The sequence below is a fragment of the Bos taurus genome, chromosome 28, assembly GCF_002263795.3.
Source record: "Bos taurus isolate L1 Dominette 01449 registration number 42190680 breed Hereford chromosome 28, ARS-UCD2.0, whole genome shotgun sequence".
Classification (NCBI taxonomy): domain Eukaryota; kingdom Metazoa; phylum Chordata; class Mammalia; order Artiodactyla; family Bovidae; genus Bos; species Bos taurus.
This window is the reverse complement of record NC_037355.1, coordinates 29,234,726-29,262,434: the sequence shown is the minus strand read 5'-3', so window position 1 is coordinate 29,262,434 and position 27,709 is coordinate 29,234,726. Positions and strand designations below refer to the sequence as shown.

Sequence of the window (27,709 nt, the reverse complement as noted above, 5' to 3'; positions counted from 1 at the left end):
ATACAGTCTTGATGTACTCCTTTCCCAATTTGGAGCCAGTCTGTTGTTCCATGTCCTGTCCTAACTGTTGCTTCTTGACCTACATACAGACTTCTCAGGAGGCAGGTAAGGTGGTCTGGTATTCCCATCTCTTTAAGAATTTCCCACAGTTTGTTGTGATCTACACAATCAAAGGCTTTACTGTAGTCAATGAAGCAGATGTTTTTCTGGCATTCTCTTGCTTTTTGTATGATCCAGTGAATGTTGGTAATTTGATCTCTGGTTCCCCTGCCTTTTCTAAATCCTTCTTGAACATCTGGAAGTTCTCAGTTCACGTACTGTCGAAGCCTGGCTTGGAGAATCTTGAGCATTACTCTGCTAGCATGTGAGGTGAGTGCAGTTGTGCCCTAGTTTGAACATTCTCTGGCTTTGCCTTTCTTTGGGATTGGAATGAAAACTGACCTTTTCCAGTCCTGTGGCCAACTTTTCACCAAATTTGCTGGCATACTGAGTGCAGCATTTACACAGCATCATCTTTTTTAAAAAATAATATTTATTTATTTTGGCTGTGCTGGGTCTTCACTGCTATGTGTGGGCTTGCTCTAGTTGCGGCTACTCTCTGGTTGCGGTTTGCAGGCTTCTCGTAATGGTGGCTGCTCTTGTTGTGGAGCACAGAGTCTAAGGCGCATGGTCTTCGGTAGTTGCCTCACATGGGCTCAGTAGCTGTGGCACCTGGGCCTAGTTGCCCCGTAGCATGTGGGATCTTCCCAGACATGGGACTGAACCGGTGTCCACTGCATTGCAAGGTGGATTCCTAACCACTGGACTACCAGGGAGGCCCTCACAGCATCATCGTTTTGGACTTGAAATAGCTCAGCTGGAATGGGTATGAGGTGGTTATTTCATTGTGGTTTTGATTTGCATTCCTCTTATGATTAGTGATGTTGAGCATCTTTTCATTTACTTGTTGGCCATTGGCTTATCGTCTTTGAGAACTGTCTATTCTCTTGTCCTTTTTCTATTTTTAAATTGGGTTCTTTTTGTTGTTGTTGGATTGTAGAAGTTCCTCATGTGTTCTAGATATTAACCCTTTATCAGACATGACTTGGAAATATTCTCCCCCATTCCACAGGTTGCCTTTTCACTCTAATGATTTTTTTCTTTGGGTACACAAGAATTTTTGAGTTTGATGTAGTCCCATTTGTTTATTTTTGCTTTTGTTTTTAGGTTTTGATGTTCTATCCAATAAATCATTGCCAAATCCAATATCCTGAAGCTTTTCCCCTATGTTTTATTCTAGGAGTTTTAATAGTTTTAGATCTTACATTTAGGTCTTTGAAATCCATTCTGAGTTAAGTTCTGTATATGGTGTAAGATCAGAGTTCCACTTCATTCTTTTGCATTGTCTTCCCAGCACCATTTGTTGGGGGGATTGTCCTTTCCCCACTGTGTAATCTTGGCACCCTTGTTGAAAATTATCTAGTCATATACACAAAGGTTTATTTTCTAGTTACCTATTCTTTTAATGATTTTTTAAGGGTTATAATTCTGCATACAGTCATACACTTTGGCAACTTATTAGATATTATAGTTAATTTTCGTTGCAGTATGTATTTAAACTAAGGGTAGATAAGCCCCTTAAACTAACTTGCAGCAGAAGATTACGAAGTTTTTTTTCATTTTAAAAAATCGTATTTATTTATTTATTTTGTGCTATACAGCAGGTCTTTGTTGGTTATCCATTTTAAACATAGCAGTGTGTACACGTCAATGCCAAACTCCTTAACTATCCCTTCCTCCCATCCTTACCTGCCCTGGACCTGGCAAACGTAAGTTTGCTCTCTGTGAGTCTCTTTCTGTTTTGTAATTAAGTTCATTTGTATCATTTCTTTGTAGATCCCACATATAAGGGGTGTCATTCGGTGTTTCTCCTTCTCTGCCTTACTTCACTCAGTGTGAAGCTTTAGGTCCATCCATGTTGCTGCAAATGCATTATTTCATTGTTTTTAATGGCTGAGTAATATTCCACGGTATATGCTGCTGCTGCTAAGTTGCTGCAGTTGTGTCTGACTCTGTGCAACCCCACAGACGGCAGCCCACCAGGCTTCTCTGTCCCTAGGATTCTCCAGGAAAGAATACTGGAGTGGGTTGCCATTTCCTTCTCCAATGCATGCATGCATGCTAAGTTGCTTCAGTTGTGTCCAACTCTGTGTGACCCCATGGACAGCAGCCCACCAGATTCCTCTGTCTGCGGGATTCTCTAGGCAAGAATACTGGAGTGTGTTGCCATTTCCTTCTCCACCACTGTATATATGGACCACATCTTTATCCATTCCTCTGTTGATGTTTTTTTTCAAATGGGAATGTTCTCAAACTCATCTGTTCAGGATCCTTTTCTGGCCTGTGTTTTCTCCTATGCTACCACCATTTTCTATTGTTAAAAAGTTCTTGGAATTCCATTTTGATCTATACAATAATTGTTTTGATTGATAACACTGTTTTGCAGCCATAATATAAGTTCATTTTCATGGAGTTTGTTGTGAAATAAATATGATATTTAATTTAGTTTTTTTAAAAAGTTGATTCTAACTATACTCTAGGCATTGTTTTAGGTGTTAGAGATACAAAGAGAAAGCGACTGTATTTTTGTATTGTTTTTATACCAATTTCCTCTGGCCCAAGAACTCAAGAATGGAAGCTGAACCAAATATCTTATTTAGTACGTTTGAGATGTGAAAAAAAATCCGATGTGGAAGAATTAATGAATGAGAGTGACAGAAGATAAAGACACGTATGTAGACTGGGGCCAGTTTATGATATAATTTTAAATTTATCATAAATTCAATGGGAAGCTACTGAAGATTTTTAAGTGAAGGACAGAAAGGACTAACCATGAACTTTAAAAGGAAAATCTGATGTAATGTGGAGGGGCAAGAATGGATATAATTTGAAATGTTATTTTGTAGAAAATCTTAGTAGCTGATAAACCTCATATTTCATGGAAAACTAATTTGTTAAACTAAAAAATACCAAAGTTGTATTTCTGACACATTTTTTTCACATCACTTATTTTAAAAAGTGGAAAAATTGCAGCATCACCACCAACTTACATATCCTCAACTACCCAAATTTTGTTCTCAAATACTAGTAGTCTCTCAAAGAAGTTAAGTGTTTCCTTGACTTTCAGCTGCTTCCATGTCTTAAAGAAGAAAAAAATATTTTTCCAGGATAGGACTGGAAAAAAAGGACAAAAATGAACCAGCGTGACATGGCTGTAACAATTAGAGCATCAATAATAATTATGGTTAGTTAAAATATATAAATATTTTGCAGTACAATGAGTTCCTTAATGGTACTCAAGAGAAAAAAATATCAAGTATGGACAAACTGGTAGTGATATGAAAGTAAATATGGATTATATTTAATTTTTTATTATTTTCTTTAAGTAGTGATATCCTAATATAGCTGAATAACTTGCTTCATTTAACTATATGTCTGTATAAAGTACAGATAGGTATTTATTTCATCTGTATAGTGAAGAAAAGTAATTATTGAATACTGTTAAGTCAAATAATCCAGAACCAAAAATAAGAAAGACCAAGCAGCAATGGTAGTAGCAAGTAAAACGGACAGAAAAGATGTCTGCAGTGTGTTGCAGAATCATGATTTAGCCAAACGTCCTAGAGAAGGAGGAGTTAACTGCTCAGACTTGTTCCTCTGGAATCTCTAAAAGGAAATGCTATTTACAATTATAAAATAAAAGGTATATATAAAGTTTAAACTAATAGATCAGGTAAATATATCTTAATCGCAGGATCTAAGTTATCTAATTTTGGTCTGTGAGAATTAAAGAATACATCCTTTCTGTGGGAGACAAATTAGTCTGTAAAAATCTGAAACTTATATAAAAGGAGTAAATTTTAAAAGGCTTATTGGTGTAATACATGAGGCTTAAATTTAGAAAGAAATCTCAGCCTGGTGACCAGAACCTTGAGTTTAAATCACTCTGAAAGAAGTAAACAAATCCCACTCTCTGACCAAAAATCAGTTAGTTGATAATCCAGATCCCATAACCTTAACTAACCTAAGACAATAATGTTTTACTTTGTGGTCTGATGAAATTACTACAAGCTTTAAAAGGCATCAAAAGCAAGCATCACTACAACTCTTAACCAGTATCAGTATAAATAAAATTACAGTCTTAGGCAATAGTTAAGGAATAATTTTAAAATGAATTAAAACCGTGACATTTTACTACAGAATTAAGGATAAGCATAGGTTTTTAAAGCAATCCTATCTGGGTTTATTGTGCTACTGTTAAAAGAGTTTGAGGTATTCAAAGAATTAGCCATTTTAGCTAATGACTAATTACCCATTTTAATAATATCAGTTTCAGTTCAGTTCAGTGGCTCCCATAATAATTAGTATTACATGTTTAAGAAAACCACTGTTTCAAAGTTTTTTTCAAAAAATTTTTAAATTCTATTTCTTAGATCCCTGAATTTCTTTAAACCACTCTGTTGACACATTTATTCCAAGAAGAAAGTGCTTGTATTTATAGATAGACATAGATATGACATAGATATAAGTATCTATGGATATTAGTAACTCTTAAAATTCTAGAGAAAACCTTTTTTTTAAATTAAAACCTAAGTAAAAAAATTCTAGTATGCATAAAGACTATGATTAGTCTTACAGAATTTGCTGTGCTTTACTAAATACCAATAAATAAGTATTTTAATCCTTTAGTGTAAGTGGTAGAATAAAATACTTGCATATTTAGAATACATAGACACTTACACATTAGAATACTTACATAGTAGAATCTCTTTCTTGAGACAGTGTTGCCTCACGTGAAGCTGAAACAGCAGAAGGGGATCTAGGGTACAGTCCATAACCTTCACTTGGAGTGATTATCTGCCGACCCAGAATCCTTCAAAGTGAAGAACATAAAGAGACGGTTAAGCACCTTCATCCAGCATACATACAAAATATAGGTATTGTTGGAACAAATGTGATGGCTCTACAGAGAAGTCTAGTACATAGTCCCTTACTGATTTAGAATGATTCTTGAGAGAAATGTGAATCCAGAGCCTTTCTGAAGGTATCTCTCTCTCCTATACAATGGACACAGAATGGATGAAGCTTTTCCACCCCACGGAAAAAGAATCCAAGGAAAGTGGGCAAACATTTAAATTTACCCTCCACCCTCCATAACAATCTTCATTAAATTTGCTAAAATGGGTGAAAGCCAGGCCAAATTAGTAAAAACTGAATTATATTCTTAAGAACATGAAGCTTTATAAATTTTAAGTATGTGTAGTAGTGTGGTTTCTAAGGGAAGCTTCCTAATAGCCTGTATCTGCTTTCAAGTATACATGTATAAGAATTTACTTATAGACAGTAATCAAATACATTTTCTGACGCTTTTGTTCAAAAGGTCTCTTTTGGACAGATACAGATCACAGCTACTGATATAGAAACTATTTTACTTGATTAGGACAACTAGTTATGAAAACTCTGAGAAACTTCCATCAACATGAGTTTTCTATCATCTGAGGCTTTATACCATATCACCTTAATGATACAAATCCATGCCCATAAAGATTTCAGAATACAAGGTTTCTTGGAAATCTGCTTTTCAAATTTTAGTATTAGCCATGAATGTACAGGATCTCAGTACCTGAGATGAGGAAAGCTACGTGTCCACTGTTGGCACTCTTCTCGTAGACTTTTAGTGTGTACACTCAGCTCCTGCTCATACAAGAGCTCGTCAATGGCTGTGAACATGGCCTGGACTTTTTCAGTGGCATTTTGATCAAGTTCCTAAAAGAAATTATCACCCCAAAATATTTAGGTGAGCTTCAGTCTCTGTTAAGAATCATAATCATAAAGGTGGAAAGCAATCAGATTTTGTTTTGTTTTCAATATTTAGTCCATTTGTGTGAAAGAAAAGTTAGTCAGTTTTTGAATCTTAGAATATTCAGATGGCTTCCCTATTCCTATTTGAAGAGAATTTGTAGAAATAGCAATGTTTCTAAGCAACATTTTCTTATCATACAATCCAGAAACGAATAAAGAAAAATAAAAATTACCAATAATTCTACCACTCAAAGACAATGATTGTTAATTTTATTACAGTTGCTTGGTTCCAGTATTTTTTTAGAGCTTAATGTAGACAGTCAATCCTAAAAATATATTATTTTGTAGTTTACAGTTTTCACCTCACAATTTAGGTTAGATCTTTACCCTATAATCTATCCTTTTGCAGCAGCCAAAGGGATGGGAATCTGATCATGTTATCTGATTCTCTGCCTACTCTTTACTTCATCTTTTTTATGTGCCCTTTTACATTCTGGAGGAAGAAAAGTTAATACCTTTTAAAAGTATAAGGTAAGAAATATGTATTTTAACTTTTAACAGTGAAAGTCAGGTTCTATCCAAAAAAAAGGAAGTGGCAACCAATCCGTTTTCTTACCTAGAAAATTCCATGGACAGAGAAGCCTGGTGAGCTACAGTCCATGAGGCCAAAAAGAGTCGGACGTGACTGAGTTACTGAGCACACAGATAGATTTAAGGTTTAACATTAAAGACTCAACACAAATATATATATATATATATTTATATATATATATTCATTTATTTGGCTGCGCCAGTTCTTAGATGCTGCACACAGGATCTTTGATCTTTGTTGCAGCATGCAGGATCTTTAGTTGTGGCATATGAAATCTAGTTCCCTGACCATGGATCGAACCTAGGCCCCCTTAGTGGGACCTCAGAGTTTTAACCACTGGACCACCACCCGGGAAGTCCCTGTGTTTTATCTTAGGTACACATGCTGGGTTGCAATATCAACTACATGTCTTAGTGTGGGTTGCAGTTTAAAAAGTTTGAAGGTTACTTTCTAGTCTAAACCTTCCTTCAGCTTACAAGATTACTGAAAGGGACAGAAAGGGATGTAGGGGTTTAAGACATCTTTCGCCACTTTGATAAATGACATTCCAATTATGTAAAACAAAAAATTTTTTAAAAAGGACTTTGATATGCTTCAACTTCCCTGAAAGCATCTTCTGTGTGATTTTTATCTTTGATATTCTTTAACTTCCCTCTCAGCATCTTATATTGAATTTTAGTATTAGTGTTGTTTTTAACACATAAAATGTTATTGTTATTTGTTTTAGTAACTACCAATAAGGCGTGCCAATTATTTTTCTCTCTGTTGCTTCTTGTATCCCATTTCTTTCTTCTGGCTTTATTTCCCTTTTGCTTCAGTCTGTCCTTTAATCATTCTTTTAGTTGAGTATACGTGAATGGGAAACTCTATAGATATTCAAAATGTCTTTATTTTGCCTTCTCTACACACACGCACACTGAATGACAGTATATCATATTTATGTAATAATTTTATTATTTATCATATATATGATGGAGATACATCACTCATTTTTTCCTTAGCACTTTAAAGATACAGGATCATTGTCATCTGATGTTGTTAATTGTGAGCAACCTATTTTAAGTCTGAATTTTACTCCATTATATGTAGTCCCTCTTTTCTAGTAACTTTTGTAATTTATTAAAATCTTTGATTTTAGTCTAGAAATTTGTCTGTTATATCTAAGTTATCTAAATTCTTGACATGAAGTTGCTTATTATATTTCCTTAGTCCTTTTTCTTTCCATAAGGTCAGTAGTTATGTCTTTGTCTTCATTTCTAATCTTGTTAATTTATGTCTTATTTTTTTCTTGATCAAACTGAAAACTTGTCAATTTTGTTTACTTTCTCTATTGTTTTTCTGTTTTCTATTTCATTAATTTCTACTCTCATCTGTATTATTTCCTTCCTTCTGCTTGCATTAGATTTAATTTGCTCTTCTTTTTTAGTTTCTTAAGGTGGAAGCTTATGTTAGTGATTCAAATATGCTCCTTTTTTTCTATAGGCATTTTTCTTCTATGGAGGTATAACTGACATACAAGATTATATTAGTTTCTGGTGTGTATAACATAATTCAATATTTGTATATAAAGCAAATCAGTCTCCCCAGTGAGTCACCATACGTTGTTACAGAATTTTTTTCCTTGCGATGAGAATTAAGATCTTTTATCTTAGCAACTCTCAACTGCGTATAGAGTATTTTAACTATAGTCACTATGCTGTACATTACATCCTCATGACTTATAACTGGAAGTTTGTACCTTTTGATATTCTTCATCCATTTCACCCACGCCCAATCCCATCTCTGTCATCACGAATCTGTTCCATATCTGTAAGCTTGATTTTCTTTTTACATAGGTATTTAAAGCTGTAAATTTCCCTCTAAGCACCACTTTAGCTATATCTTGTAAATTTTGATATTCTGTTTTTCCCTTTCATTCAATATATTTTCTGACTTCCCTATAGATTGTTATTTAACTCATCAGTTGTTTAGAAGAGCACCGTTTTAATTGTCAACTACTTGGGGATACCTAATTTATATCATTGTTCATTTCTAACTTAATTCTAACATGGTTGAACATACCCAGTATAATTACAATCCTTTTAGATTTATGAGATTTGTTTTTTATGTGAAGATTATATATTCTCTTGTCATTGGGTAGACTCAAGTTAGGTCAGGTGTTAACAGTATTGTTCAAGTCTTCAATATCCTTCCTGATTTTGTTTGGTTGTTATATGAAATATTAAAAGTGGAGTACTGAAGTCTCTAGCTACAACTTTTTGTTTCTTATTTCTCTTTTAAATTCTGTAATTTTGCTTCATATACTTTAAGGCTTCATTGTTAGGTGTGTATACATTTATAACTATTTTATTTTCCTAAAGAATTGGCCTTTTAAAACAAAACAAAAAAAAAAAGAATTGGCCTTTTTATCATTATGGAAATGTCCTTTTTTCTCATGGTATTTTCTGTCTTAAAGTTTACTTTGTGTTCAAATTCAAGCAGTTTTATGGTTCTTAATTTCTGTGCCCTCTCAGATCACCTCTGCATTTGTGTGCTAACTCACATCAACCAGGGATGTGTGCATAGTTTGGGCCCTCTCTGTTCTTTCCTGCATGGATATGTGAAGAGTTTATTAGGGCCTCCTGTGACTTATTTCCCAGATGCTTGATAAATTTCTGGATAGTCTGCCAATCCATTTTTTGCCCCAGTTAGTACTGAAACTTCAGACTATCTGAGCCACTGTTTTTCCTTCTCCATATGCCACTGAGTGTGCTACTGTTGTTTAAAATGATATTGGATATAAAGCCCATCCAAGTTCCACTCCAAATCTATTGAGACCTCTCTGGTAGTGAAACTGCTAGTTTTCAGGGGCTTCCTTGGTAGTACAACAGGTAAAGAATCAGCCTGCACTGCAGGCAACCCCCATTTGATTCCTGGGTAGGGAAGATCCCTTGGAGAAGGGATAGGCTGCTGCCGCTGCTGCTGCTAAGTCGCTTCAGTCGTGTCCAACTCTGTGCAACCCCATAGACGGCAGCCCACCAGGCTACCCACTCCTTACTCTTGGGCTTCCCTGGTGGCTCAGTTGGTAAAGAATCTGCCTGCAATGCGGGAGACCTGGGTTTGATCCCTGGGTTGGGAAGATCCCCTGGAGGAGGGCACGGCAACCCACTCCAGTGTTCATGCCTGGAGAATTCCATGGACAGAGGAGCCTGGCCAGCTGCAGTCCATGGGGTCACAAAAGGTCAGAAATGACTGAGTAACTAAGCAAAGCACCCTTTAAAGTTGAACAGACTTTTAGTGTTCCTAACTCAAAGTTTTCTTAATTTTGATGAATAACTGCTTCTCCATTTTCTGTGTACCTTAGTTAATTTTCAGAATCCTGAAATGGTTGCTTTTGACCATTACATCCAGTTTATTGTTGCTTTTGGGGGTACTCACTCTGTCATACTATTTACAAGTCCCACCTCAGAATTTTCTCCTATTATATTTATTGCCTTTGTCCGGTTTTGACATCAGTAGTACACTGATCTATAAAGTGTTTGTGTGACTGTTATTTCTTCGACAAATGTATGTTCTTCCATCTGAGCCTGGAGTTTTCTTTATGAGAATAGATTGATTCAGTTTAAGAGTTTTACAGCTGTTCAGATTTTTAAGGACTTTGTCCATTTCTTTTAAGTTACAGAATTTAGTGGCATAAAATTGTTTATATTATTATGTTAACAGTCTTTTATTTAATGTCTGTAGAATTTGTAGTGACATCTCCTCTTTCATTCCCCATATTTGTAATTTGCATTTTCTTACTTTTCCTTGACTAATACCACTAGAAGGCTTACTATTAATCTTTTCAAAGGGTAAACTCTTAAACTTGTTCATTTTCTCTTTTATTTACCTATTTTCTATTTCACTGATTTTGCTTTTAATTCTTTCATTCTACTTTGGGTTTAATGTACTCTTCTTTCCTAGCATCTAGGGTAGAAACTTAGGTTATTCATTTTAAAGCTTTCTTCTTTTCTTAAATAAGTATTTAAAGCTATAGATGTCTTTATAAGGACTGCTTTAGCTGCTTCCATAAATTTGGATGTTTTGTGGTTTTATTGTCATGTAGTTGCAGAATACCCTCTAATTTTCCTTGAAATTTAATATTTAGAGCAGTGTTGTTTAATTTCCAAATACTTAGGAATTGTTACAGGTATTTTATTGTTATTGATTTCTATTAAATCTATTGTAATTAGAGAGCATACGCTGTACGATTTCATCTTTTAAACAATATTGAGATATTTTATGGTCCATCATACAGTCTGTCCTTGTGAGCATTCCATATGCTCTTAAGAAGGATATGTACTCTGCATTTGTTGGGTATACCATCAGATCTTTTATTTATTTCTGACTTTCTAATTGCTTTATTAATAACTAAAATCTCTAACAGTAATTATGGTTTCACCTAATCTCTTTAATTTTATCAGTTTTTCTTCATACATTTTGAGACTCTATTAGATGTTTATTTATTTAGAATTGTTATATCTTCCTGGTATACTGTGTTATGGACTGAACTGTGTCCTCTCAAATTCCTATGTTGAAGCCCTCATCTGTAATGTGATGCTATTTCGAGTTAATGCCTTTAAGGTGGAAATTAAGGTAAAATGAGGTCCCAAGGATGGAGCCCTAATCTGATAGAACTAGTGTTCTTGTAAGAAAAGGAAGAGAATCAGAGATGTCTCTACCTATGCTCATGCCCAGGAGAAAAGTTACAGAGGATACAGTAAGCCAGGAAGAGTAGTCTCACCAGAAATCAGCCATGATGGCATCTTAAGTTTGGATTTCTAGCCTCCAGAACTGTGAGAAAATAAGCACCTGTTGTTTAAGCCACACAGTCTGTGGTATTCAGTATGGCAGCTTCAGCTAAGGCAAACTGCCCTAAGTGTTACTATATTTTGTTTTAAACAGGTTTTTGTTTGTTTGTTTTTTGCCACACAGCATATACAGTCTTACTTTGTGCCCCCTGCAGTGGAAGCCTGGAGTCTTAACCACCAGACCCTCCAGGGAGGTCCCCAAACTGCCTTTTTATCACTAAAAAATATTCTTTCCCAGTGATCGACTAGGTGTCTTTAGGTTTATGTTGTTTCATGTTAATACAACCTTGTCAGCTTACTGTGTGTATAATTTTCTCTGTCCTTTTCATTTTAACCTACTTGTGTCTTTATATTTAATCTCTTCCATATGGTGTATGGGCCTCCCAGGTGGCACTAATGGTAAAGAACCTGCCTGCCAACACAGGAGACATAAGAGATGCAGGTTTGATCCCTGGGTCAGGAAGATCCCCTGGAGGAGGGCATGGCAACACACTCCAATATTCCTGCCTGGAGAATCCCATGGACAGAGGAGCCTGGCAGGCTACAATCCATAGGGCTGCAAAGAGCTGGACATGATTAAGTGACTTAGCATGCACACATATACTATACAGTTGAGTCTTGCTCTTTTTTTTTTTTTTAATCCATTCTGCATTTTATCCATTTTTTACCCATTCTATTTACATTTGTCTTAATCGTTGACATGGTTGGATTGAAATCTACCATCTTGCTATTACTTTTCCATTTGTCCCGTTTTGGGAGGTGGGTCCTTATTCTTTTCCTTTCCTGTCTTTCTCAGGTTAATCAAATGTTTGTTACTATTCCATTTTATTTTTCCCATTGGCATCTTAGCTTATTCTACTTAAACATTTTTAATGTTTGCTCTAGGGCTAATAATGTGCATTCTTAACCTATCAAGGTCTAGTCAGTCAACATTTTACCACTTCATACCTCCCTCTTCATATACTTTTCACTTCTCTCTCTTGATACCTGACACAAATGTAATAACTTTTTGTTATCACAAATGTAGTAACTTTATAACACTATACTTCTGTTTATATTCACCCATCTTTGAGTTGTATTTGTCTCACCTTTTACTTCTATAAATATAAACTCCATCTTGTACTTTTTTTGCTTTATTCAGCTACTCATCCCTTAGAGAAATCACCAAATAATATAGACTTTTCACTTATTTATCTTCTGGTGTTCTTTATCGCCTCATGTCCTAAAGATTCTAACTGCTTCATCTGCCCAGAATTCTGATCTCTGTTACTCAGCAAAATGGGACCACTATGCTTTGTTTGGACTCTGTCTTACAACTCCATAGTCAGAAAATTATTCGCAGGCAGGAAGCCAGGTTAAATAGGGGCCTACCTTATGAGTTTCTTTTCTCTCAGGGATTATAGGTGTAGGTTGCCTGTTAACCAATACCTCAAGAGACAGTCAGCATGGAGTTTCAAAGCCAGAAGAGAATAAGGAAAGCATCAACCCGGGAAGGCAGCCTGGTATAAGACATTGAAACCCAAGCACAGTAAGAAGGGCATCTGTGTAGGAAGATGGACTCTTGTATGGTAGGAGCCTAAGAGAGATAAAGTGAACATCTAAGCAGTTTTCTGACCCTGAGCAGTGTGAGAAGGGTGTTCTAATTACTTTGGCAGTGTACCAAATTACTCCAGAACGAAATGGCTCAAAATAGCAATGATCATGTGTTATCTCTCCAGGTTTCTACGTGTCTGGGATTTACATAGCTCACAGCAGGAATGGCTTGTCTCTTCTCCACAGGTGAGATACCAGTTGAAAAGCTCAGAGGCCTGGAGCTGAAAGTATCTGAGTGCTCGTTCACTCAAATGTCTAGCAGGTAATACTGGCTTTCAGCTGGGGCTTCAGTTTCTCACTACCTGGGCTTTTCCATGTTGTTTAAATGTTCTCACAATGCAGTGGCTGAACTTCAAGGTTAAGCATCCAGAGAGAGAGAGAGAGAGCCAGATAGAAGCTGCGTTGCTTTCTAACCTAAAAATCATGCAGCATCACTTTCACTGCATTCTATAGGTTGAGGCAGTTAAACAGTCCATTCCAGGTTCAAGGGGAAAGAACACAGACACTATCTCTCAATGGAGGAGTATTAGTATCTTGTAAGAAGAGCATGTTAGATGCGATATATATTAGCATGGCTTTTGAAAATGTAATCTGTCACAGTGGGTGTTTGCATGGGAAGCAGTTTGTTGCAGAGTGATGGAGCACAAGTGAGATGTGGATGTCCATGTGGAAGAGCAGTCAGCTTATAATGTTAGAACAACATTTAAGAAAGGGAAGTTACCATACAGGGAGTAGGCAGCCCCACACAGGGTGGCAGCCCAGTGTGAGGAAGGTTACTGTACAGAAGCGAGGATAACATTGGGTGTCTGACTGAGCAGGATGAGGAGATCATTCAGTGGGTGGGAAGGTGCAAGGGGCAGTGACCCAGCACAGGGTGTTGAAACATATGTGGAGTGAGAAGGGCATTTGCAGAGGTTAGGAGGCAGTGAATTAGTGGGGAACTGGTTATGTTCAGGGGGATTAATCAAATAAGTAAATATATTAATTATAAGGGGAGCCATGTTCTATCAGAGAAAGAAGTTACAAATTTGCAAAAGGAAAAAACTAGAATGAAATGGGTCATTTCACAGTGGAATAGGAAGAATACTTCTGTTCCCTAGTTCTGTCCACTGGGAGGGTTTAGGAATCAGTGACACCTAAAAAGCAGTAAGCACACTTAGCACCCAAATCTTGTTTCTAAACATGGCACTGAAAGGAATTAGGGCTTGTTGGAGAAGTGGCTGATTCCATGGCTGGGGCAAAGAAAATATAAAATAAGCCTGGATACCTTGTGTCAGACAGTAAGGAAATACTCAAAGAATGATGGGAACATGTCAAAATGGCACAGAAACCAGCTTGAAGAGAACTCTTACTGGTCAAATCTGGGACAATTGGAACTTCAAAATAAATAATGATAACTATGTATTATAACTAACTGAACAAAATAGGAATCCTTGAGTCTATACTGATGTAAACCATAAACTGAAAGTTAGAGGAGGAATAGGATAGTAGCTACATAATTTCAATGTACCTCCCCATAAAATACTTGTAAATGCAAAGGAAAGTCATATTAAGTGATTAAAGTGAACAATATCAATAATGGGAACTACACGCCATCTAATAGAATGAAATGAGAAAAGCAAGCTCATTTCTTGGGTATCACAGATTGAAGAACTAGTCCAGATTGAGGGAGAGTACAGAGACAGGACAATGTGATACAAGATTTTGCTATGAAGAATATTATTGGGACAACTAGTGAAACTTTAATGGAATCTGTGTATTAGATGGCAGAAGTGTTAATTTCCTGAAATTGAGGCTTGCCCTTTAGTTACATACAGTGTCCTTGTTTGAAGGAAATACACACTAAAATGTTTGGTGCAAGTATCATGTCGGTAACTTACTCTCAAACCATTCAGGAAAAAAACAGTTGGTCTTCCATATCCATGGGTTTGTAAATGTAAAAGCCATTTACATTGTATTAGGTATTTTAAATAATCTAGAGAGGATTTAAAGTGTGTGGAAGGATGTGTGTAGGTAATATGCAAATACCGTGCCATTTTATATAAGAGATTTGAGCATCCATGGATTTTGGTACTCATGGGGGGTCCTAGAATCAGTCCCTTATGGATATCAAGGTACGAATGTTCTTTTTACTATACTTGTAACTTTTCTGTAAGGTGGAGGTTGTTTCAAGTTATTAAGAAAACACAGTATGCAGTAATAGCAACTGATCACAAAACTTGAATTTCATTAATTAAGATACAACCTTACTAACAAAATAATGGATTTCAAAGGAATAACCTACTCTGACATACATGTGAAATCTGCAATGAAATGTTTGTGTAATTCAAGGAAAATATCAACATTATTTACATACTAACCAGGAACCTTGAACAAAATCACAATTATAGGTATAAATTTTAAAGAGAAATGTATTCTTCAAAATGTTAAACATAAAGTTTTTATATCACCCAGCAATTCCACTCCTAAGGGATATACCTAAGAATATTCAAAACATGTCCACAGAAAAAGTCATACACAAATGTTCATAGTAGCATTATTCATAATAGCAACAAAGTGAAGCAACCCAAATGTCCATCATCTGATGGATAAATAAAATTGGTATATCAATGCAATTAAATTATATTCATCAGTAAAAAAGAAGTACTGGCATATGCTATAACATGGATAAAACCTGGATATATGCTAGATGAAATAAGCCAGATATAATAAATGACACAGTATATGCTTCATTTATATGAAATATCAGAACAGGCAAATACATAAAGACAGAAACCATATTAGTTGCCAGGGGCAAGGTGAAGAGAGAAGTGGAGAGTAATTACTAATGGAGACTGGGTTTCTTTTTGGGATGATGAAAATGTTCTGGAATTAGGGTAGTTTACACAACAGTGAATATACTAAAAAACACTTGTTTACTTTAAAAGAATGAATTTTCTGTAGGTGATTATAATAGTAAAAAAGGTAAAAATAATCCATAGTCTAATCTAGTGTTAAACAGATAAGAAATCTATTAAAATATTTAAATGAAATATCAGACGTTTTGAACATGTGACAAAGAATATACATTTCTGCCAGAAGTCAATATTAGCCTACAACTCAGTTCCCTTAAAAAAGATAACTCTATACCTATATACTAGCAAAAATAGATTAAAAATACAATTTTTCATATACCATGCAAGGTACCTAGGAGTAGATTTTCAACAAATGTATATTACTTTTATGGATAAAATTATAAAAATGTATTAAAAGACATTAAAGAAATGGATATTAAATGGATAGATTTATATACCAAATTTATGATTAGGAGAATTCACTATCATAAAGATAGCAGTCCTCTCCAAATTGACCTATGCAATTTAATAATCAGATTCTAACATACATGAAAAAGACTGGCCAATACAATTATGAACAGTGTAGTAAGACTTCCCTATCATATATTATAGATTATTATAAAGCTATAGTTTCATTAAAGTCAGTTGTAGTAACATGATTTTAGAATAGAACAGATTAGATAGCTCAGGAACAAACCCTTTTATATTTTGAAATTTAATCTACATCAGAGGTAACAGCAAATCAACAAGAAAAGGATGCAAAAAGGATCAGGAAGATCCCCTGGAGAAGGGAATGGCTACCCACTCCAGTATTCTTGCCTGGAGAATTCCCTGGACAGAGGAGCCTGGAGGGCTACAGTCCATGTGGTCACAAGAGTCAGACACAACTGAGCGACTAACACTTTCATGCTACTACTTTCACATGGAAGAAGCTGGAAATGTGTATGTGCATTTTTAGTGATCACAATGACCAGAGTTGCTACAGGTATTTAACAGGCAGAGATGATGAATACTAAACATCCTGCTATATATATGGGACACTTCTGTATAGCTATATCCAAAATGCCAAAAATGCCCTTGCTTAGAAATCCTGAACTAGTCAGTAAATGGTGCTGAAACAATTCATTATCCACATAGAAAAATTAAAATTATGTTCCTTCTATATGAATGTACAAAAAAACCATTCCAGGGGATTAAAGACCTAAGTGTGGAAGAATTTGTGAACATTACAAAAGCCACTTATCAGGAAAAGATATTTGCAATACATTTAACAAAGAATTAGTGTATTAGTCATGAACTGCACTTAGTTACTATTAACAAGAACAATAATAGTGGCTTAAACAAAAGTTTATTTTTCTCTCATGAAAAAATTAATCTACAGGTAGGCATTAAAAGCTGATATGGTAGCTCAGCTGATACGGTAGCCCCATGGCTATCAAGAATTCAGTTTCTTCTATCATTTCCATCCTCAGTGATGCTTTATGGTTCAAAATGGCTGTTTTTACCTTTAGCCATAGGTCCATGTTCCAGGCAAGAATTAGGAGAAAGGGGATAAATGGAAATAATGGCATTCCAGAAAGCCCCATCTCCTGACTTACTGTACAATTCATTAGCTACCTCCACCTGTAACAGCAGTTGGTAAATAAGTTTTCAACTGGGTACAATACCCAAAGTTCTGTAGTTCTATAGGGTGAAGGGACACAATACAGCTTCCTAAGAGTCTCTGTTAAAAGTATTTAGAGTAGGGGTCAGCAAACTATGACCAGTGGGATAAATCCAGCCCACAATCTGTTTTCTAATAACATTTTATTGGACTTCTGTCATGCCCATTTATTTATACACTGCCTATGGCTGCCTTCTCAGTGAGCACTGAGGGTCCTGACAGTCTGCAAAACCTGAAATATTTACTCTTTAGTCCTGAAGAGAAAAAGTATACCTTCCTTATAGCTCAGCTGGTAAAGAATCCACAGGCAATGCAGAAGACCCTGGTTCAATCCCTGGGTTGGGAAGATCCCCTGGAGAAGGGAAAGGCTACCCACTCCAGTATTCTGGCCTGGAGAATTCCACAGACTGTATAGTCCATGAGGTCGCAAAGAGTTGGACACAACTGAGAGACTTTCACTTTCACCACACCTAATCTAAAAGATAAAGAACTCCTACTAATTAATATTATTAATTAGTAATAGAATAGAAAATGATAAATTAAAAAATAAGTGAGTATGAAACATAAATAGGCAATTCACAGACTACAAATATACGCAATATCATGTATGCACTGTCCAAAGAATTCTAAGCAAAAGTAGCCAGATATAACTATTAATACATACTATAGGATTCCATTTATATGAAGGGCAAGAAGAAGAAAACCTGGTGATAGAGATCAGAATAGTGGTTATCTTTGGGATTGGGAGAGGGCATCGAGGAGCCTTGTGGGAGCTGACTGTCTATATCTTGGTCGGTGTACTGTTTTCATACACACACACGTGCATGCATGCACACCCAATACATAAGTTATGCACTTTTCTATAAGTTGTATAATTTTTTTTTCCTCATCAACCCCACTGCATCAGATACCCTTTAAAAAAAAAACTAAGGGACTTCCCTGACAGTCCAGTGATTAAGACTTTGCCTTTCAATGCTGGGGGTATGGGTTTTGGGGAGCTAAGATCCCACATGCCTTGTGGCCAAAAAAACCAAAACACTAAACAGAATAAAAATACCTATTGCATCAAGGTGATAAACATGCATAAAATTTGTCTTTTAAATTTTCTTTGAAGGTTGCTGGTCTTAAATACAATGGGAGATAGTCATGAATGAATAAATAAATCTCATCACAACACTCAGTTAATTAATAATAGCTGAATAACATCTTAGGTAAATACCTTTAATCTTTTTTTCTAGTATATATAAGCAAAAATCTATGTAAAATAAAATTAGAACCACACTACACATATTGTTTTTAATGGGCTTTTTTTCATTTAACAATATATTTTAAACACTTTCCGAGTCTATATGGCTTAGTAGTAACTTTCAAAAACATTTTAAACAACAAGGTAATATTAGTAGTGGAGAGACACATTAGTGGACTGAGCACAGCAAAATAGATCCAGGGTCCAGATCTATACTGACCTGCAGCTGTTTAAGCCAAACACTAAGCATCTTTAAGGATCAACTACTCAGAAGATTGATGCCTTCTTTACAGCTATTTTAAAGGGTAAATAAACAAAGTAGGAGGGACTTTCCCGGTGGTCCAGTGGTTAAGACTCCACACTTCCACTGTTTGATTCTTTGTTGGGGAATTAAGATCCTGCATACCACATGGCGTGGCCAAATAAAATAAAATAAAATAAAATAAAAAATGTAGGAGAGGGAAGGCATGAAATATACTGACCAAACTGACAAATCCTAACTCCCAGAAGAGTCACACAAGCACTCCATTAGACCAGTAACATAAAACTCACACCATATCCCCAGGAGAAGTCTGAGCTGCCCTCAGTAGAGATCCCTGTGCTTGTATAACTTGGAAAAGCAGATGTTGAATTTCCAGTGTCAGCTGATGTAAAAAGTGATTCTTGTGTGATGTCAGATTCACTAAATGCACAAGTGGGAAGGAAAAGAGAAAACAGAAAAATTCTTATATTTCCTCAAGTTTCTGTAGCATTAACTACTCAGCAATCTTTTAGGTGATAGGCATTTGTACAAATACATCCAGAGAGACAAAAATAAATGAAGAATTTGAAATGTAAGCATCACAGTAAAGTCTGACCCAATTCCTACAGAATTGATGGCAGCCATTCTAAATAATTCTAGTCTTAGTTTACAATTAATATTTTTTAACACTTCACTTATAACATCTGCCCTCAAGAAACTGAAGACATTTCAGAAATACTAGGAATAATATGTGAACTTGTATGCCACTTCTGGTTTACTAAGCACTTTCACAGACATTAACTGCATTTTATCCTCACAGCAATCTGGTGATGGAAAACTCACCAGTACATCTAGTGATGTACTTTAAGACAAAAACTCTTGCAATTTAGTACTAGATTTTGAAACAAGGTTTTATGACTATAATTTTTGTATGATACCACAATTGCTTTTCAGAACCCTCTGTGAAGTTACCATCTCCTCTGTCCTATTTCTTAAAATAATAATTGCAGCTAATATTTACTCTGCGTTTACTATATTTTATCTCATTTATATTCACTACATCCTTTAAGGGATACTATTACCAGGTAAATAACTTGCCCAATACTATTCAGCTAATAGGTGGCAAAACCAAGATTAAAAATCAGGTCTGTTTGGATTCCTCCTGAGTTTCTGCTATTAACTACCTCATAATACTGTTTTTCAAAGATTACAAAAATAAGTATGTTTCCACTAGTTGTTCCAGAATGGAAGTTGAATGGTATTGAAAAATGTGACAAAAATTCTTTTGTTTCATTAGTACAAGGCTTGATACCAATCCTAAGGCAAAAAGCCCAAAACTTTTGCCATTATCAAGTGCAATAAGCAAACAGTACACTTTGTGTCATTACCTTTGGGAACTTAGGTCTTTTTCATGGCTGTCATTGGTAGAGGAAATTTCATCCAGTTGTTCAGGAAGAGGATGATGATTAAGAGCATGTTTTGTTATTCTTTTCCTGTGAAATGGAAAAACAGTTATATTTTTTTGTAAAGAAAAAAATATATACTTTTCAGTAACTTGATCTACAAGTTAAGTCACCTACTTCTTGCTGTTCAGGAACTATCCAATGCAATAGCCATTAGCCACTAGGAGTTAAAATGTGGTCAGCTGGAAATGCTGCTGCTGCTGCTGCTGCTAAGTCACTTCAGTCGTGTCCGACTCTGTGCGACCCCAGAGACGGCAGCCCACCAGGCTCCCCGTCCCTGAGATTCTGCAGGCAAGAACACTGGAGTGGGTTGCCATTTCCTTCTCCAGTGCATGAAAGTGAAAAGGGAAAGTGAAGTCGCTCAGTAAAACACACAGAATTTTGAAGTCTTAGTACAACAAGAATGTACCACTAATTATTTCATTTTGGTTACATGTTAAAATGATAATATTCCGGATATACAGGGGTTAAACAAAATATATTAAAACTTATTTCACTGCAAATTAAAAACATAATAAGGTATAAAACATACTTATTAGAACAGCTAAGATAAAATACAGTGATAACACTAAATGCAGGCAAAGATATGGAGAAACTGGATTTCTCATACATTGCTGGTAGGAATGTAAAATGGTACAACCACTCTGGAATAATTTCACAGTTTCTTATAAAACTAAATGCATGCATTTATCATAAGACCTACCCATTGCACTCTTAGGTATTTAATCCCAGAGAAATGAAAATTTATGTTCACACAAAATCTGTACACAAACATTCAGAGCAGCTTTATTTATAATTGAAAAAAAATTAGAAGAACTGAAATGTCCTTGCACAGGGGAATAATTAAACTTTGGTATCTCTACACACATAGTGGAATATGATTTAGCAATAAAAAGGAGTGAACTGATACATGCAACAACTTGGATGGATTGCAAAGGCATCATACTTACTGAAAAAAGCCAATCTCTAAAGGTTACATATACTATATGATTCTGTTTATATTACACTCACAAATGAGAAAAATAGAGAGGTGAAGAAAAGATTAGTGGTTCCAGGGTATGGAGAAAGGAATGGAAGTGACTAAAAAGGGGTATATAAGGATGTTCCTTGGTGGTGATAGAACAGCGCTGTATCTTGATTGCACTGGTGGTTTAATAAATATATAAACGAGACCAAATTGCATAGAACTATGTATACATACACATACACAAAAGAGTGGATATAAAAATTGATGAAAACTGGGTAAGGTTTGCAGTCTGCTTAACAGTACTGTACCAATGTCAGCTTCATGGCTTTGAAAGCTACATAAGTTGTCATCATTGGGGGAATCTGAGTGAAGGGTTCATGGGACTCTATGCACTATTTTTGTAACTTCCTGTAAGTCCATAGTTACTTTAAAAGATTAAAAAGTTAATTTCACCTGTTTCTACTATTTTTTAACGTATCTGAAAATTTTAAGTTATGTGTTTTGTATTATATTTCTATTGAACCGTGCTGTTCTAGAGAGTTCAACATGTGCGTTAGAATAAACTATGAAAAAAGTGGAAGTGTTAGTTGCTTCAGTTGTGTCTGACTCTTCGTGACCCTATAGACTGTAGCCCGTCAGGCTCCTCTGTCCATGGATTCTCCAGGCAAGAATACTGGAGTGGGTAGCCACTCCCTTCTCCAGGGGATCTTCCTGACCCAGGGGTCGAACCTGGGTCTCCCACACTGCAAGTAGACTCTTTACCACCTGAGCCACTAGGGAAGCCTCAGAATAAACTATGGGGTCAATTATTGTATGTTCCAGTCCTAATTATCTATAGTAGACTTTCTTTCCCCACAAAATCCTATAGTCCAATAACTTGATAGGTTAAACAAAGTTACACAGGTTTATTTACAATAGGTTTTCCCAGGGCTTTTAATACGGAAATGTGTATTATAAATGTAATACTCTTGTTTCACAAGAAAGGAAAGTGAGGTACTGAAGGATTAAGTGACTTGCTTAAGGTCATATGGCTAGTAAGTGATGGAGCCAGGATTCAAATCCAGATAGTCTGAGGCTGCTCAGAGCAGATGAATAGTTTGAGATTTTAATAAATTGTACCATTTTTGTATATAAAGACCCACTCAGCAGAATACTTTAAATTATTTCTCAAATGGTGGAGCTGAATTAGTGGAGAGCTTTTTTCTTCTCTCATTCAATGATATTATAACCAAAAGCTTGTCTTTGAAACAGTGGTGGTGATCAGAAATGTGGATTCCAGCGATGAAATAGAAACTTAAGACATATTTTAGTCTGTCAGAGAAATTTGGTTATGAAGTAACAATCAGATAATACCAAAGATATATTAACTTTGATCATAGACTTATGGTTATTAAATAAGAAAATGTATATAATTTTTAGAAATGGGGTGAAATGATAATGTCTGGGGTTTTCCAATATTTCATGGATGACAGGCTGAAAAATATACAGATGAAATATGAAGCAAATATACTAAAATTTTGATAACTGTTTTAATGTAGGTCATTATATTATCCACTATACAATTATGCTTGAGATTTATCATTTTAAAAATGTTAAGCTGTATGCTTATGCCAAAATCTTTTTAATATCTATAATTTGTAACTATTAGAAAACTAAAGTTAGTTCTTCAAAGCAAATTATCATTATAACACCAAAAGGGAAAAGTACCTTTAATATACTGTTATTTAAATGCATATAATCTTCATTATTGTCATTATTCACACTATTCTGACACTTCTAGAGAATCATCTTTTGGGAGAGTTATCTTTAGGGAGTATGAAATCAACAATAGAGAACAAGTAACATAACCAAGCGGTTCAGTGGTAAAGAATCTGCTTGCCAAGGCAGAGAAAGCAGGTTCTATCCCTGGGTCAGGAAGATCCCCTGGAGAAGGAAATGGCAACCCACTCCAGTATTCTTGCCTGGGACATCCCATGTTCAGAGGAGCCTGGTGGGCTACAGTCCATGGGGTCACAAAAGAGTCAGGTGACTAAACAACAACATCATAACCATTCTGGGTCAATAATACCGGTCCAATAAATGCAATCAACAATTTTTTTCCATAAATGATACTTTTTTTCACTCTCATAATGGTCAGAATTAATTATAAAAGCAGGTTTTTGGCTAAGCCCTGCTCCCTAGATTTGGAAATGACTTTCTTCTTCCTAGTTCCTAAAAAGCTTAACTGAGTTGCTTCTGTGTTCTATCCTATTATTTAATAGATAACAAGCTTCTGAAAGGCAAGGAAAGATCATAGACTGATTTTCTTTGTATGGCTATTGTACCAAATAGAGGTGGGAAGGGACAAGGAAATTACCACTTACTGAGGACCTACTATGTGTCAAGCTCTATGCCATCACTTTTAGATAAGGTCTTAGCCTATATTGCAGAAGTGAAAGCTCAAAAATTTAGTAATTTGCCTACAATTAATAAGGCTAGAAAAGAGTCTAAACACAAACCCAGATGTAACTGAAAATACCATGCCTGTTATTACTCTGTATAGGTAATAGTTAATAAATGTATGGTTGTTAAAATTACACAGTTCCGTGGAAGAAAAAAAATTGGCATTTGGGGTTGAAAAGCCCAAGCTCAAAACCTATTGGTTATATAATCTTAAGGTATGTACCTTTCTTATATTTCATCTGCTGAAAAACTTAAGATAATCATACTCATCTTACAGAGTTGTCACAAGAATGAAGATGTGAAAGTATTTTTGAAAGTATAGTGAAAGTGAAATCGCTCAGTCCTGTCCGACTCTTTGCAACCCCATGGACTGTAGCCTACCAAGCTCCTCCATCCATGGGATTTTCCAGGCAAGAGTACTGGAGTGGGTTGCCATTTGCTTTGTATCTTCCCAACCCAGGGATAGAACCCAGGTCTCCCTCATTGTAAGCAAGACACTTTACCGTCTGAGCCACCAGGGAAGTCTAAAGTATTAACAAATGTATGACAGTATCATTACTTTCTAAATTACAACATTTCACTAGGGGTGGGAGGTGGGTCTTTAAGCCAGAAATATTTGCTCTCTGGGCTTCCCTGGTGGCTCAGATAGTAAAGAATCTGCCTGCAATATGGGAAACCCAGGTTCCATCCCTTCATCAGGAAGGGCATGGCAACCCACTCCGGTATTCTTGCCTGGAAAAATCCCATAGACCGAGGAGCCTCTATGGTGATCCAGAGAGTATCTAAGAGTTGGAAAAGAATGAAGTGACTTAGCACACAGCACACTTGCTCTCTAAAGTCTCAAAAGCAAAACTGATTCTCAAGGATTCTGACACTAAGTTGCAGAGGTGGGGAGGCAGTTATGTGTAATGTTTATCCCCACAAGCTTCAAAATCAGACAACAGGTTTATATTTCAGTTCCACCACCTTCTGGCCGTGTGATCTCTGGCATGCTACAACCTTTAAACCTGAGATCTTTATCTGTGCAAAATAATAATAGTTCCTATCTGGTATCCTTATTGATAAGAGTTGTGAGCTAATGCATATAAGTAGCTTTGCATTGCGGTTGGCACCAGACGTATTCAACTTTCTTGTAGCATTCAGCTATTAACAGCTTCACTAGTTGTCAATGGCCATTGACACTGGGGCATGAGACACGTGGAAACTACAAAATGCCTTAGGAAACCAAGTTCCTAAGCTCAAGAAGTGCAGGCCAAACAGACCAAGTTTCTGGGACTGCACAAGTAACATGCCCTTATTAGCGGGAGAAGGAAACAGAAGGGCCAACGTCCGGCAAAGCTGGTAGGAGAAAATTACAAAGATTTTCTTTTCCCTCACCCTGGGAAAGGTAAAAGGAGCAAGGGACTGGGCAGGAAGGGTTCCCAGCGCGCCTGCGACCCTCCTCGGCACCCCCCGGCCCGGGCTGGAGTAGCTGAGCAGTTCACTCACAACTCCAAGTTCTGTGGCACCGCCTTCCTAGTGTATCTGGAGGTCATCCTCCTCTTCCTCCTCAGCCTCGGCGGGGGCGGACAAGCCAGGGTGGGGGCCTCCAAGCCTGGCCCTCGCGCCCGCTCCGGCTCGACCCCCTCCCGCCACCTTCCGGCCCCGTCACGCCCCGTTTCCTAGACTCCAGATCGCCACTTTCCCAGGGTCCCCACCTCCCTAGTCTTCCGGCTTGCCTGTGGGGGCGGAAGTGACGATATCACAGGAGCACTCGCCTAATGTTTCCGCCGACGTGCATCGGGACGACGGCCTGGGGTTCCGAGGCTGAGTCGTTTCTGACTTTCGGAGTTTCCTCTGGTTCTGGTTCCAGACGAACGTGTGGACCCATCCTGGGCCAGGCTGTGTCTACTGCTGGCAGTTCCCCACCAGCTCACTAGGTAGGAGAGACGGCTAAGGAAAGGTGCTGCAACAAAGACTTGCCTAAGAGGCCCAGGCCCAGAACGGTAAGCGGAATTTGCTTCATTTTGTTGGGTGAAGGAGAGAGCCTAGTCTGAGTAAAGAGCCCCTAGACTCCAAGCCAGGCCTCTGGTGCTTGGTTGCTCCTCTTGCTATGCTCCCAGTTTTCTCATATATACAGTGTGGAGTTAGGCTTCGTGGTCCCAAAAGTCCCTTCTAGCCCTGTCACTAGAGGACTTCCCTGGTGCCTCAGACTGTAAAGCGTCTGCCTACAATGCTGGAGACCCGAGTTCAATCCCTGCGTTGGGAAGATCTCCTGGGAAGGAAATGGCAACCCACTCCAATATTCTTGCCTGGAAAATCCCATGGACGGAGGAGCCTACAGTTCATGGGGTTGCAAAGAATCGGACACGACTGAAAGACTTCACTTCAGCCCTGTCACGAAATTCTTCGTAATAAGGCTTTCCTGTGGCTTAGATAGTAAAGAATCTGTCTGCAGTGGGATAGGCCTGGGTTCGATCCCTGGTTCGGGAAGATCCCTTGGAAAAGGAAATGGCGACCCACTCCAGTATTCTTGCCTGGAGAATCCCATGAATTCCCAATCCATAGGGTCGCAAAGAATCGGACACGACTGAAGCGACTTAGCACGCAGGCACTTGGGTTAAAAGGCCAAATGATAATTTGGACGGTCTGTAGTGAAAGAATGTCTGGATAGAAGACGCAAGTTCCTTTGGACCTCATTTTACTAATCCGTTAGAAAAACAAGTCTGAAAATAGAATTGCAGCCGTAAGATCCAGCGCAGTTTTTTCTTTTACCAAGCCTCTGCTGCTGCTGCTGTTGCTAAGTCGCTTCAGTCGTGTCCGACTCTGTGCGACCCCATAGACGGCAGCCCACTAGGCTCCTCCATCCGTGGGATTTTCCAGCAAGAGTACTGGAGTGGGTTGCCGTTGCCTTCTCCGTACCAAGCCTCTCCTGGCTACAGTAGTGAACTAGTACTTTTGTATGTAAGCGAAACCTTTAGAAAATAGTTATTTACCATCTCCTAATATCCCAGAGTTATACCCTCTGAAACCTGAAAAGGGGGAAAATTTAGAACAGATAGTTGTAGGATCAAGAGCCATGGGCAGATTATTTGGGGATGAAATGATAGGAATGAATGTTTTGTAGTTTTGAATTCCTCTATCCCACACAATGGGAAAGATTTAAATTCTGCAGAGGAAGGAGATTGTGCTTAAGAACATTTAAATATTAAAAATTTAACTAGGGGAGGATTATAGAGATGATAGGTAACAGTCTCATTCTCCAATTAAGGGAAAAGCCACAGAAAGGGAAAATGAAATGCCCAGAACACAACTGGGACTTTTGGCAGACCTGGGACTTTTGATAGTGTTTCAAAAGATGTTATTGCAATGTTTCCAAAAGTGTGTTTTACACACCACTGATAATGCAAGGGCAAACATTTTTTATTTTATTCTTAATGCTTATTTATTAGTTTGGGAATGTGGTAGTGGATTTCCATGTATTGTATATTAAAAATTCTTTTAATATAATTATGAGTATAAAGCTATCATTAAAAGAATATTAAATAAGTGTTACCATAGTTGGTATGTGGTCAATGCAAAAATCATGATGATGGTATGTGAATCATTGAATTTGGGGAAACAATGTTAATGGAATTGCCTAGCATAGTTCAGGGACTAGGATATTACTTCTACATTATTCTATATGGCTTATATTATTGAAACTTTAAATGTAACTTTCAAAGAAGAATGGAGGAAAATATGAAGTTTGCTACAGTGGAAGACACCGTAGAGTATCGCCTGTTCCTGATACCAGATAAACCAGGGGACCCAGAAGAACACAGAGAGATCCTTCAAAAGTGTATTGAGAGGATAATGACCCAGTTTGCACCTATGCTGGTCCCCTATATCTGGCAGAATCAGCCTTTCAATCTCAAATATAAACCTGGGAAAGGTAAGGTTCTTTTGCTTATTTTGCTTTGATACATGTGACTCTTGATGTCATTCTGACACCAGTGATGTGTAATAGTCCACAGTTC

General features: G+C 36.9%; 2 protein-coding genes across 6 annotated transcripts in view; one reads left to right on the top strand and one right to left on the bottom strand.

The window, feature by feature from the left end:
- The window catches only part of FAM149B1 (family with sequence similarity 149 member B1), a 50,048-nt gene extending 24,615 nt beyond the window's left edge, over positions 1–25,433 (bottom strand). For 3 of the 4 annotated variants that reach the window (XM_005226424.5, XM_005226425.5, XM_059882548.1), the window contains exons 1-5: positions 25,200–25,433; positions 20,228–20,332; positions 19,151–19,280; positions 5,663–5,805; positions 4,796–4,912 (exon numbers count right to left, since the gene is read on the bottom strand). In XM_005226424.5, the coding sequence (XP_005226481.1) occupies positions 4,796–4,912; positions 5,663–5,805; positions 19,151–19,280; positions 20,228–20,332; positions 25,200–25,246 (542 nt within the window). In that variant the 5' untranslated portion in view covers positions 25,247–25,433. The remainder of the gene's footprint in view (positions 1–4,795; positions 4,913–5,662; positions 5,806–19,150; positions 19,281–20,227; positions 20,333–25,199) is intronic. The other variant, NM_001077994.2, reaches the window with a different exon arrangement.
- A 97-nt stretch (positions 25,434–25,530) lies between these two features.
- The window catches only part of ECD (ecdysoneless cell cycle regulator), a 28,708-nt gene continuing 26,529 nt past the window's right edge, over positions 25,531–27,709 (top strand). Inside the window, exons 1-2 of one of the 2 annotated variants that reach the window (XM_005226400.4) lie at positions 25,531–25,696; positions 27,419–27,624. In XM_005226400.4, the coding sequence (XP_005226457.1) occupies positions 27,420–27,624 (205 nt within the window). In that variant the 5' untranslated portion in view covers positions 25,531–25,696; position 27,419. 2 annotated transcript variants of the gene reach the window in all.